The sequence below is a fragment of a genome, unplaced genomic scaffold, assembly GCF_019419815.1.
Source record: "Pyrus x bretschneideri cultivar Hongxiangsu unplaced genomic scaffold, Pyrus_bretschneideri_v1 Contig4, whole genome shotgun sequence".
Taxonomy (NCBI): domain Eukaryota; kingdom Viridiplantae; phylum Streptophyta; class Magnoliopsida; order Rosales; family Rosaceae; genus Pyrus; species Pyrus x bretschneideri.
In genome coordinates, this window is record NW_025999723.1 from 7,127,990 (window position 1) to 7,141,107 (window position 13,118).

General features: G+C 35.8%; 1 protein-coding gene and 1 pseudogene across 1 annotated transcript; one reads left to right on the top strand and one right to left on the bottom strand.

Moving 5' to 3' along the window:
* Positions 1-4,831: 4,831 nt before the first annotated feature.
* Positions 4,832-6,654, bottom strand: LOC103928601 (3-ketoacyl-CoA synthase 19-like). The gene has a single exon (XM_048565048.1). The coding sequence runs from the start codon at positions 6,579-6,581 to the stop codon at positions 5,166-5,168; it is 1,416 nt and encodes a 471-aa protein (XP_048421005.1). The 5' UTR covers positions 6,582-6,654; the 3' UTR covers positions 4,832-5,165.
* A 2,719-nt stretch (positions 6,655-9,373) lies between these two features.
* On the top strand, positions 9,374-9,480 carry LOC125469013 (annotated as a pseudogene).
* The last annotated feature ends 3,638 nt before the right edge of the window (positions 9,481-13,118 follow it).

Genomic DNA, 13,118 nt, shown 5'->3' on the forward strand with positions numbered 1-13,118 from the left:
TTAAAAAATTTCAAAGCATATTAAAAATACAAAGCAATTTACAAATACCAAGGCACATAAAAAATTCATAATAATTCATGTACAAGTGTGAAAAAATATGCAAACGCTCCTGATCACATCTTCTACGCTTTGGTGATGGGTACATTGTTGTTCGAACTTTTAGAACCCTACAAACCCTCATGAATAGTGCTTTTAAGGGTAATTCAAAATAAATAAAAAGTAATTAATGTACAAGTTGAAAAATGTGAAAGAATATATAAACGCTTGAGTGTAAAATTAAAAAAATTTCATAATAATTAATGTACAACTATAGAAAATGAAAAAAAAAAAAATGTAATCACTCATAGCAACAAGCTTTACAACTTTTGTAAATGACTCAGTTCCGAAATCCGCCACCATAATCTATAAACCCTAGATTTAATATTTAACTTCTCGATTGTCGTTTATGCTCTATTCTTCTTATCGGATTTTTTTTTTCTTTTCAAAAACATGATATTTTAGCAGCTAAAGAAAAACAAACGATTCGGATCGTTGATATCATGTTTCGAGAAATATATTCACTAACCGTAAAAATTTGAACATGATATCAACGATCCGAACCGTTCATCTTTATGCATCCGCTAAAAGATTATGATTTTAAAAAAAAAATTGAAACAACAAAATTCAGTGAGAAGAATGGAGTGTAAACGTAAATGACAATCAAAGGTTAAATTTAAATCTATGTTTTATGGAATTATAGTGGCAAATTTTGGAGTAAATCTCTTCACAAAAGTTGTAGAATTTATCATTACAAGCCGTTCTATATTTTCTTTTTATTTTTTTTCACACTTCTATATTAATTAAAAAATTATTTTGTAGTAATGTTCTTTTATCTGAACTCTTATTTTGTTCATTTTCAACATTGTTTCTTTCGGTTACCTGGCATTGTCCCCACATCAGTTAAAGCCCTGCAATGAGATCAGCCATCTGGCGTCAGTCCAATGACATCAGCTAATTAAACAACTCAGTCATTTAAACATCGCAAATACATACATATATACCTCATATTATATAAATTAAATAAATAATCTCCATCATACAACTACCCAAGGAAAACATGAATCCAAAAGTATCATTACTTGAAGTCTTTAAAAAAATGTAAGCAATTTTATGTAATTCTCTTTGATACGATGGATTTGGGTACATGTTAAAACTCAAATTCTCTTCGAATTAATCCGACATAATATATACAAGGCATTAATCCAATCGATGTTGACAACATTTACAAGTCTCATTCCTAAACAACATATGAGATAACAACACTAGGAGTAGGACTCTTCTATATTATTTAAACACTTTAGAACTAGTGAAATATTGAAATAAATAGAAAGGTAAAAGAATAAAAACACCTTAATTATATACGAAACTTTTTTTTTTTTTGTTGAAATTATATAGTCTGAACACATAATGTGAATAGAGAAAGATGATGTGGGCTTATCCTTGATTATAAATAGGGTAGCAATTTCAAAGCTAAGAAGCAAGTAAATCACATGACAAGAGAAAAGAGACAAGCGGGAAGAAAGATAAAAAAGAAGAGACAAGTGAGAGTGATCATCCAATTTAACATGGCAACAACACTATCAAGCCCTTTTAAGTGGAAATCTAACAACAACCGGTACTTGCGCTTACATGGTGGAGAAATCAGAAATCAAGACGGGATTCTCGAATTCACCCGAGAGGATGCTAGCCTAATTTTCACAAAGGAGGTTTCACAAAATTACACTGAATGCGTGAATCAAATAGAGTGGTTCCACAAGCACTCTGAAGCCAACTGTTATTTGAAAGTGGAGCAGAAGGAAGAAGGGTGGTTGATCGTGGCCACCGCTCACACACCAAACGACGACAAGGATGATGAAAATTGCACACTGTTCACGCCTGAGAAGCCTGATATTGTCAAACCAAATACCTTCCGAATACGCCATGCGCAAAACAATCTCTATTTAAGGCCACAAAAGCTTGAACAATATGGTTTGGACGCAGCCCTTTGCGCAGTCAGCTCAAAACCTGATGACACTGGAGAAGTGGATGTCTTTACAATCACTGGCAGTTGATGATCATAACTATCACATGATGCTTATGGGTAACATCTCTAGAAACCCTCCCGAGACTTCACTCATCCCATCAAGGTCACTTATGGGTTTAAAAGGCTTGTTGTATGTGCTCAATGCAATTGAGTTCCCTGCTTGCTAAACCCAAGTCCAGGTGTCGCGTAGCAGTTTAAACTCAAAGTCCGAGTTGTATTCCTCATAGAGCATTGAAAAAGAATGCAGAATTTGTCGAAACTGAAACAAAGAACAATATTGAATAAAATGTAATTTTTTAAAAGAAAATCCAATAATATAAGAGCACTAAGACGTAAGAGTTCCACCTTCAACATACATATGTAATTTCATTAATTTGATTCTTTTTGTAACTCAATCAAGATGCAACATACAGTGTACCCGATCGGAAGATATGGCAATATATAAAACACACACAAAAATATACAAACTCTAACTATGGTTATTCCCAATAACTCATTTGAATTTCTTATAGAATTCCAAGCATAACTTTACCTCTGGCACAAACTATCAAGAAATACTTCCATCGAAATTACTAGATATCTACTAATTTATCTCAATTCACAAAAGTATGAATGCTGAAACCGAATTATAGGAAAAACATGTTTGAACCTATGAATAGTAACGAACATTCACCAATCGACAAATAGAGAAAAAATAGCTATTAAGTTGAACAAACCAATAACAAGAGTTTATCGTTGATAACACAATTCAAATCAAACTAATAAGATCACATAGTAGTTGAAGGTTTTCCTCCTAGTCTTAGCTAGGGAGTTTAGTCCTCCATATAATAAAATAGAAAAATAAGAAACTCGAAAAATTATGAAAGAGCAAAAACTGATCAAAAACAAAAATGGGAGTGGTTATATTGAGCTGCTGCCGCCAACCTCCATATCCCTCTTGAATAATGATGATCAATGATAAGCCTTAATGCCACAATGAAATGGTAATGGCTGGCCGTTTCTTTTTCTTCTTCTTTGCCTTCTCTATTCTTCATTTCCTTTTTTTAACGGACATAGAGTTAATCACCAATTTATTGTCTTGTGCCTCATCCTTTAATTGCCTTGCATCAATCTCATAGTCTTGCACATTAAAATTAATATAATCTAAGTCAAAATTAAAACAAATTAGATATAAAACCTATTTGACCAGTTATACATGATAAAACACAAATTTGATAAATTATTAGAGAAAAACATGTAATGAGTATAATCAAAGCGCATTAGACATGCACTTTTGAGCAATTATCACAGCCCCGCCCCACCCCCAAAACTAGCTTATTGCTGGTCTCTAGAAATTCAAGCGACTAAAAAAATACTCTAGCACCAAACCAAAAACAAAAAGTCACATGGAAAAACCAGTTTCCCCCTTCAGAACCCTCAAAGCATTTTATTCAAGTGTACATAATAATCAAGAACCTTAATAAGCATAAAGCAAGTGAATCCACAATATTCTAGTATTAGTAATAACTTCTCAAATATCCTTGGAGTATAGTGTATGAAATAGCCATAACAATGTGATCCTAAGCTTCTTTAAATCGCAATATAAAAACAAGTGAGTCTCTCACAGGATTTACACTCATGCACACAATATTTATGCATTAATATGTCTCGCTCAAGTGATCTCATAAAAACATGCTACAATATATATGTTTGCTTGTCCACCTACTCGCTGTCAATATCATATGACTACTTGAATCAAAGGTCTTTATTAAGGTTGTAACGGGGCTTGTGGTTAAGGTTAGAAAGAAGAAAAAGGAATGGGAAAACAAAGAGCCAATGAAAATTACCAGAGCACATGATGAAAATAATTGACTGCAACGTCGCTTGAATCCTCTGTGGCTTCACCAATATCTTGAACATAAGACACTACTACGTTTAACATTTAGCGTGACGAACACAAATTGGTCGTGCAAAGCTTATTCCCGTTGCACAAACGTCAAAGCGACAAAAACTTTGTTGCGCAAAGATCATGAAGAAAGACTTTGTGCGACGAATAAACACATTGGTCGCAAAGAAGAAGGCGCGACGGTTCCTTCGTCACACCAAATTTTTAGGAACGAAGATCTTCGTCACACAAAATGCTAGGATACGAGTAGTAGTCGTCAGGATACATACATGGGATGACTAATCTACGTCTCTAAAAACTTTGTGCGATGACATGTTATTCTTTCACATTTACTAAAGAACACTGTGTGCTCGTCGCGTTAAGTGATATACGCCTATTTTTGAAGGGCGCACCTCTATTGGTGCACCTAAATCTCAGTATTTAAATTGTAAAAGTTCAGCTTGTATTTTCTTTAGCTGTTACCCTTTATGCCCTGGAACTAAACAGATATCTTGTCCTTGAAAATTTAGGGTAATCTCCACAGGTCATACAAGCCAAGTATCACTTGTTAAAGTGAAGGAAATACGAGGTGTGCTGCTGCTGAGGTTGGAATATGTAGTGTTTTCTTATTTTTATTACAAGTGATATTCTGGAGGAAAGAAACCGGTAGTCAATGGCTTGCTTTGCTGTGGAGCTGGGTGTATACCGCCACGTCAATGAACGCTGGCGGCATGCTTAACACATGCAAGTCGGACATGAAGTGGTGTTTCCAGTGGCGGTTTTCTCTAACTATGAGAGTAATGTACTACTTGTGGTAAATGTAGTACTAGCAAAGGGAATACAAATATATCAAAAAGAGAGTTTGCTAGCAAAGGAAATACTGATATAGATCATGGCCTCACATCTAGAAAATTAATGAACTCTTATTTTTATTAAAAAAAAAAACCTGGAACACCTGATCGATCAGGGTTTATTTATGAGATACATCCAGACTATAGGGCTTGAAAAACTTCATACAAACTTCAAACAACCACACTTTTCCACAAGGTAAAAGAAAAACGCAAACTTATTAAGTGCTGAAAAATCAAACAACTAACATAAATGCTATTCTTACCGCATTTTTCATACCAAATATTTTACCATTTTTCTAAAAGATATGAGATCCACATGAGTTGGTGGGTCCTACTTCGATTAGAGAAATGATACAAATGTAATATGAAAAATGTTGTAAGTGTAGCATTACTCAATAGCGAATTGGGACATGTCAAACCTAACAAAGCCTAGATAATCATCATTGATCCAGCCATACTTCTCCATGAACGGATTGACTTGGTTTAGATCCCTAGGGTAACTATCTATGCAGTCTTTCCACACATTGACATCATCCAAGTCCTTCATCACTTCCCACACAATATTGTTGCACTTAAAACCAGCTCCAAATCTACTCATCAGAATCCTGTTCCCCTTCTTAAGCCTCTTCTTTGCCTCCATGTATCCCAAAGCGTACCAAAATCCGGCCGCCGATGTGTTTCCGAACCGGTGAAGCGCCATTCTTGACGGCTCAACGTCATAATCACTTAGCCCTAAGCTCTTCCCAATCCCATCTATGATTGCTCTTCCACCAGGGTGAACACAGAAGTGCTCTATTCCTGTCTTGAGATTCAACCCTAGTCCCCCAGCTGCTTTTGGATTTTGGCTTGTAATACTAGTTCTAATATTGTTAAGCCTAGAGGCCACCAGATACCTAAGTATTTCTCTTAGTGGAAGCATTTTTGGTGCTAGAACTTGGAGGTTCTTTGTAAAACTCTGAGTTGCTGCTTTTACAAGGTATTTGGTAAGGCGGAAACCTCGATTTCCACTCTCATCTTCTACCTGTATGCAACAGTTATATGCTTCGTCATTCGAGCCGGTGTGCATTCGTACCAAATGGTTTAATTTCAGCTTGGCTTGGTGCTTTAGGCTTCGGTTGTTCGTGAGCAGCATCGCGCACCCTCCCGAGCGGAAGAGACAGTTTGTGAGCATCATGGATTTTTCTACGCCGCAATACCAATGAGGAGCCAACGATTCCGTGCTTACAACGATGGCATTCGCATTCTTGTGAGACTTGAACAAGTTTTGTACAACGTCAATGGCAATGAGGGTCGCACTGCAGCCCATTCCCGAGAGGTTGAAGCTCTTGATGTCGTCCCTCATCTTGTAACGACTCACTATACGTGACGATAGGGAGGGTGCAGGGGAGAACATCGACACATTGATGACAAGAATGTCGATTTGCGACGGAGAAATAGAGGTAGCCAGGGCGAAAAGCTTGTCTAGCGCGTCAAAGATGATGCCATCCATCTCCGCAAGTTCATCTTCTAGGGTTGCAGTTTCTTCTCGGCCTTGGATGATGTTTCTTGCGCAGTAAGTTTCCTCGCCAATGCCCGAATGGGTAATAGTTTTCAAGAGAAACCTGAATTCTTCCAGTCCCAGATTCCTGTTCCGCGAGACGATTTTCAAGCATGAATCAGCGCTGAGCTTCATGTCGTCTGGTGGCATGTGGCACTCGTAGGCCAGCAGATAGCATGCCTGGTCTCTCTTTCTGAGAAGTAACTTACAGAGGCAGGAGAAACCATAGAAAAGAGCCAGCAAACACGTTGCCATTAGGATCCCCATGTGAGAGAGACAGAGAGAGAGAGAGAGAGTTTAGAATTGGGAAGTGTCAAATGATCAGTTGGATGTATGCAGTTTCAACAATCTATTTCTCTTATAAATAGATGTTTAATAAAGAGCTAGAGTGTAATTTAGTAGGCCTCATTAAAGTGTATGGTTCGGTAGTAGTTACGCCAACCACTAATAATAATTAGTAGGGTAAGAAGGCTTTGACATTTAGCACCTTATATGCTTGGAGAAATTTTTTAATGTGCCAAAACACGACTTGGGACACTACATGTTATAATATAAGTGTTTAATTTTTTTTTTTCAAGTATCCAACCACTTATATTATAACACTTAATATACCGAACCATGTTCCGGCACTGAAAAATCTCTTATATACAAGTTGTCGTGTGTTAGCTTTCTCCACTCAAATATTGTGTGGACTAGTTTTTTTTTCATTGAATAAGGTATTTTTCTTATCATTTTTTTTAACAAATTAAGGGATTGAACAATGCATGGGAAATGTCTTCTTCACGAAAACTTGGCTCGGGACTTACAATTTTAACCGTGGAGCTATGTCGTTTGTTCTCTCGGGTTTGATTGGAGATCACTTATTAGACTCTATGTACGTTTTGCAAGAAATTTTAAAATTCTTGGGTTCAAAATGAGAACTGATTTCATGTTAGTTTGGGATGACAATTTCGGACATGCCACATTACACGACTTAAAACCTGCACGTATACGAAACTCGTTGTATACATAGTTAAAATTGTTAAAATAATTTATATTTAGTAAAATAACGACTTTTCCCATACTTCTCTTTCGCTTTTTACTAAAGAATACCGTGTGCTCATTGCTATAAGTGCCATAATTCTCTTTTTGTAGGGGCGCACTTTTGTGGGTGCCTCTATCAATTCAAGTAGCAAGATTTAATTTGTTTACATTTGTTATAAGATATCCAAAAGGGAATTGTTATTGGCACTTCAAATTTCTCATTCTACACTTCAAATTTTTTATATTTAGAAAGAAAAAAATACACTTGTGAGGAGTTACGAATGAGATTTTTGGAGTGCCAATAGCATTGCTCATCCGAAAATGGTATGATGAATTTGATGGTATTATTAGGTTGGATTGTGGTAAAAGAAATATATGAACGCTTGTACGAAAATTTGGTTATCAAAACTCAATAGGGAAATTGCCTTGACGGATAGGATATTCCTCAACTTACTAGCACTGCCATTAATGTTGAAACTCTCATGTAGCTTAGGATACTACAACAACAATAAAATCTTATCTCAATAAGTGAGATCGGCTATATAAATTCTAGGACGTCACTGTACTTGATTTTTTGCTAAGACTTCCATTAGCTTCAAGTATTCTATGTCTTTTCTTAAAATTTATTTCCAAGTACCAAGTGTAGCTTAGAATACTAATATAAAAAAACCAATATATGTGTATCTTTATTTGTTTTATAAACTAAATGCTCTTCTAATATTCTAGTCCACGTTCTATAATTGGTGACAATGAAATCCTTGATTCTTAATTTCTTTGAAAACAAATTGTTGTTATAATCAAGTGAACATGCCGCTTTTTGCTAAATACGAAAAAGGAAATGGAAATAGCTAAACGATGTTTCGTTTTCATCCGCTTATCATTTCTCTACTAAAACGAAATATCTTGGTCAGACCATAATATAAAATGACGTTACATTGCTATTTGTTTGCCATGTAAATTTGTATTGGCAAACATATCAAAACGACGTTGACAATTATGTAATTTTCGCGTTAATAATATAAATACTATGGAGGACATGTATGCTTGTAAATACTGACAACCAGCTTTTGAGATGATTTTATAGTAAATCTGCTCTTAGGTCCATAATTCTTGGAAGGTATGTAAGCTCATAGTGGGCCTTTTTCGTCCCACGACCATACGGCCTTGAGCCCAAAATTTGATGTGCATCATAAGCTACTAGTGACTGTTTTGCTATGATTTTTAACTTCAGGGTTCATGTTTCTTGCAGCAAATAATGACCGATGATGAAGATGAGTCATAGCTATATATTGCATCTTCTTCAGCAGGACAGCTCCCATGAAACTGATCTCCTTTATAGTCATTTTTACTCATAGGTTGGAAATCTAATTAGACATCGATCATCAAATCAAATACCAGTTTGAAACGAACATATGTATGCTGGGAAAAAAAAAAAAAAAAAACGAACACATATACTAGCTCTAGGAAATCTCCTTCCTTTGGAATCCAATCAATTGAAAAATTCAATTTTTGGATAACATATGTAGTGTCATAGTTCACATATATTGATAACTTATTTGGAAGTGCTTTTAAAATAACTAAAATGTTTTTAAATTACTAAAAACAGTTCAGACCATATTTGACAAAATAATTTGAAAGTGTTTTTGTGATAAAAAAAAGCACTTGCATTTCTATTAAATATTTCATACCATAAGTGCTTTATGAGGAAGCATCTTCAAATGGGCTATAAGTCTTCAACACAATTCTTGTCAACTAATTTCCACTTAGGTTCGCAATCAAGGCCTGATTTCATATAAGAATTGACGAAGGAACTTGCAAGCTCAGAGTTTTGGACTGGGGCTGATCTTTCAATGGGCAAAGAATTTTGGTGGGAATAGCTAAAAATAGACCAAAGGTTCTGTGGGATTTGAGCAAAAAAATTGGGAGTTAGCAAAGAAGTGGAAGCCGAACTATTTGTCCCACACCCGCCACAGGGGCAAAGAACTATCTACCTTCGCTCATATAAAATATTGTAGGCTGCGAAAGATTAACTTACGGAACCGTGCGTTGAGCACAAAGCAAACTATTCTTTCGTCTTTTACTAAAGAATACCGTTTTAAGTGGTATACGTCTATTTTTTAAGAAAGCACCACTGTCGGTGCACCTAAATCTCAGTATTTAAATTGTAAAAGTTCAGCTTGTATTTTCTTTAGCTTTTACCCTTTATGCCCTGGAACTAAACAGTTGTCTTGTCCTTGAAAATTTAGGGTAATCTCCACAGGTCATACAAGCCAAATATCACTTGTTAAAGTGAGGGAAATACGAGGTGTGCTGCTGCTAAGGTTGGTTTGCTGGAGTATAATGTAGTAGGCCTCATTAAGCTGTATAGTTAGGTAGTAGTTAGGCCAACCACTAATAATAATGAGTAGGATCAGAAGGCATTGACATTTAGCACCTTTTATGAACTTTTTCAGCGTGCCAGAACATGACTCGGGACACTAAATATTATAATATAAGTGTTTATTTTTATTTTTTTTTTCAAATATCCAACCACTTGTATTATAACTTAATATACCGAACCATGTTCCGGCACTGAAAAATCTCTTATATACAAGTTGTCGTGTGTTAGCTTTCTCCACTCAAATATTGTGTGGACTAGTCTTTTTTTTCATTGAATAAGGTATTTTTCTTATTATTTTTTTAATAAATTAAGGGATTGAACAATGCATGGGAAATGTCCTCTTCATGAAAACTTGGCTCGGGACTTACAATTTTAATCGTGGAGCTATGTCGTTTGTTCTCTCGGGTTTGATTGGAGATCACTCATTAGACTATGTACGTTTTGCAAGAAATTTTAAAATTCTTGGGTGCAAAATGAGAATTGATTTCATGTTAGTTTGGGGTGACAATTTCGGATACGTCACATTATACGACTTAAAACCTGCACATATATGAAACTCGTTGTATGCACAGTTAAAATTGTTAACATAATATTATATTTTGTAAAATGATGACTTTTCTCATACATTTTTTTTATGAATGTATTGACACAATCTAAGAGTTTTGGACATTGCGGGGGGCATAATTGCTGCATAAGTCCCACATCAACCAGAGGAGCCAGTATTAATCAAGGCAACATTTGACTAATTTAAGTACGGAGCTATGCGTTGAGCACAAAGTGAATTATTCTTTCGCTTTTTACTGAAGAATTGATAGGAGCATATTTATGCATCTTAGTTTAGCTTGTTTTTGTGCATTTTATAGTGTTTTTCCTTAGTAAAGTAGTCTTTTAAGCTAGTTCTATGTGTTTTCAGGTTTTAAGGGCAAAGTATGCAAAAGGATGCATTTTGGAGCCTTTTGGAGCAAATTAGAGCTTGGAATGGACATCATATGCTTGGAGCCAAGAGGATGGACGAAATTGAAGACTTGAAGATGATGATTCCTACTTGAGCAAGGTTTCCTAGTTGAAGTAGGAAAGTCCCTGATGGAAGATGGTTTCCTAGTTGAATTAGGATTCCTAGTTAAAATGGGTTTCCTAGTTGAATTAGGATTCCTAGAAGAATGAAGATTCCTACTCAAATAAGGTTTCCTACTTGATGAAGGAAAGTCAAAATCCAAATGGTCTCAAGTGAAGCAACAAAGAAGTTTTCCAAGTCCAAGAAGGAAAAGGAGTCCAAGATGAAGAAGGAATGACAAAGACAAGGTTTCCTAATCCTAATAGGCAAAGTTTCCATGTGCAATGAGGAGTCCTTATCCATTTAGGGCACTTTATCCATTTAGGAAACCTTATCCTTGTTCTAGAAACCTTATCCTTGTTCTAGAACCCCTATCCTATCTTTGCCGTGGGTTTTATCCAAATCCCCTTAGTTTTTAGGCTTTCTAGAAGCCCTAACATTATCCCTACAAAGGTGCCGCACCCTTATCCCTTTTTCCCTACAAATTTGGCCCTTAAAACATGTTTCTAGGAACCTTATCTTATCTCCTACAAAGGTGGCGCCCCAAATCCTTCTAGAAAGCTGATTTCCCTTGCCTTGCAAGGCATTCTAGAAGCCTTATCACCTTATCTCCTTACCTGCCGCACCTAGGAAGCATTATCCCTTTCTATTTCTGATTTCTAAGCCTATTTCCTTGTGGACTTGGGTTATTCAAGTCCATATCTGATTACCCTAGGGTTTTAAGTGCCTATATATACTCATATTAACCCCTAGATCAGATCACCACCCCTCATACACATTCATTAATTCCAGAAATTCGTCCAACCCTTTCCACACCCTTGCCGCAGCCACCAAACACCTTTCTCCTTAGTTTTAAGCCTTGTCGCACCATCCCCTTCCCCTAAACACTACTACATCCCTCCATAACCATGCATCCATACACCTAAGGCCCTAAACCTGTCCCTAGACCCTTGCCGCACCAAGGAGGAGGAGAAGGAAGCTCGGGAGTTCATGCAATTCGAGTTCGCGTCGCTGGAATTTCTAGGTGTTTCTTTTCCTTTGATTTCAATGTTTAATTTCAATTCTCTTTGTTTTGTGCGTATGAGGAACTAAACCCCCCCTTGGCTAGGGGGGATTCGAAATACATGTTTATGCTTGCGATATGATTTGATTACTTCTAATTGCGTTTCATAAGTTGTGAATTCAATTTACTTATCTATGTGAATTACATTGATTTGTGTGTGTTGGTTGAGAGTGCACGCTTAATTATCATGCATAAATTGGATGCTAGGATATAAGGAAATTTCACCTAATCGTTATGGAATTATATTCACAAGTAGTAAAGGTTGATGATCTCAATCGCGTTAAGTAAATTCTTGGCATAAATTTCATGCAATCATAGTAACAAGTGCTTCGTCAATGCTTATGGTTTTCATAGAACTTAATGATTCTTGCTTGTATCTCTATTATGCAATCATGTAGGGGACTTGTGGGGAATGTTTTGGGTTGTCTATGCAATCATCCAATTCAATAACGTTAGGAAAATCTGAAGGTTAATTTAAGCGAACCTAATTAACTTGGGGCGTTGAGAATTCATGGGTTATTGAAAAGCAATTGGAAATCGTTTTATATGCAAGTATAACATGTGTGGAGATGAACTCCTTAGCTAGCTTCCCATCCATTCAATTCCATCAAATTCGTTTTTACAATCTGTTCTAATTTAAAAAGTTTGTTTTGTTTTTAAATTCGTCCAAAACCAATCCCCCTTTACTTTGTTGAGTCATAGTAGTTAGAAATCACTTTAGTTTGTGTTCTTAAGTGTCTTAGGTCAAGTTAAAACCAATTTTCGTCCAAAGTTGTGTCTAGTGTTCAAAACTGTCCAGATTGTGTTTTTAAGGCAATTTTGAGTGTTTTGGTTTGTTTTGAGTCTTTTGGTTTGTTTTGGTGATTTAAAGTTTAGTTTTGCATTCCTTGAGTCTAGTATAGTGTTTTATATTGTGTTTTTACGTTTTTGAGTCAAATCCAAGTGATTAATAATCCCTCCTAATCCCCGGTCCAGAACGATCCCTACTTACATTCTTCACTACAATTGATAAAAAGAGGGTTTAATTTGTGTGCATATAATTCTCGCATCAAGAATACCGTGTGCTCGTTGCTATAAGTAGCATAATTCTATTTTTGTAAGGGCGCACTTTTGTGGGTGCCTCTATCAACTCAAGTAGCAAGATTTAATTTGTTATAATATATCCAAAAAGGGAATTGTTATTGGCACTTCAAATTTCTCATTCTACACTTTTAATTTTTTATATTTAGAAAGAAAAAAAACACTTGTGAGTTGTTAAGAATGAGATTTTTGGAGTGTCAATAA

Coding starts and splice junctions, on each gene's coding strand:
- LOC103928601 (XM_048565048.1), bottom strand. CDS start 6,581: ATGGGGATCCTAATGGCAACGTGTTTGCTGGCTCTTTTCTATGGTTTC.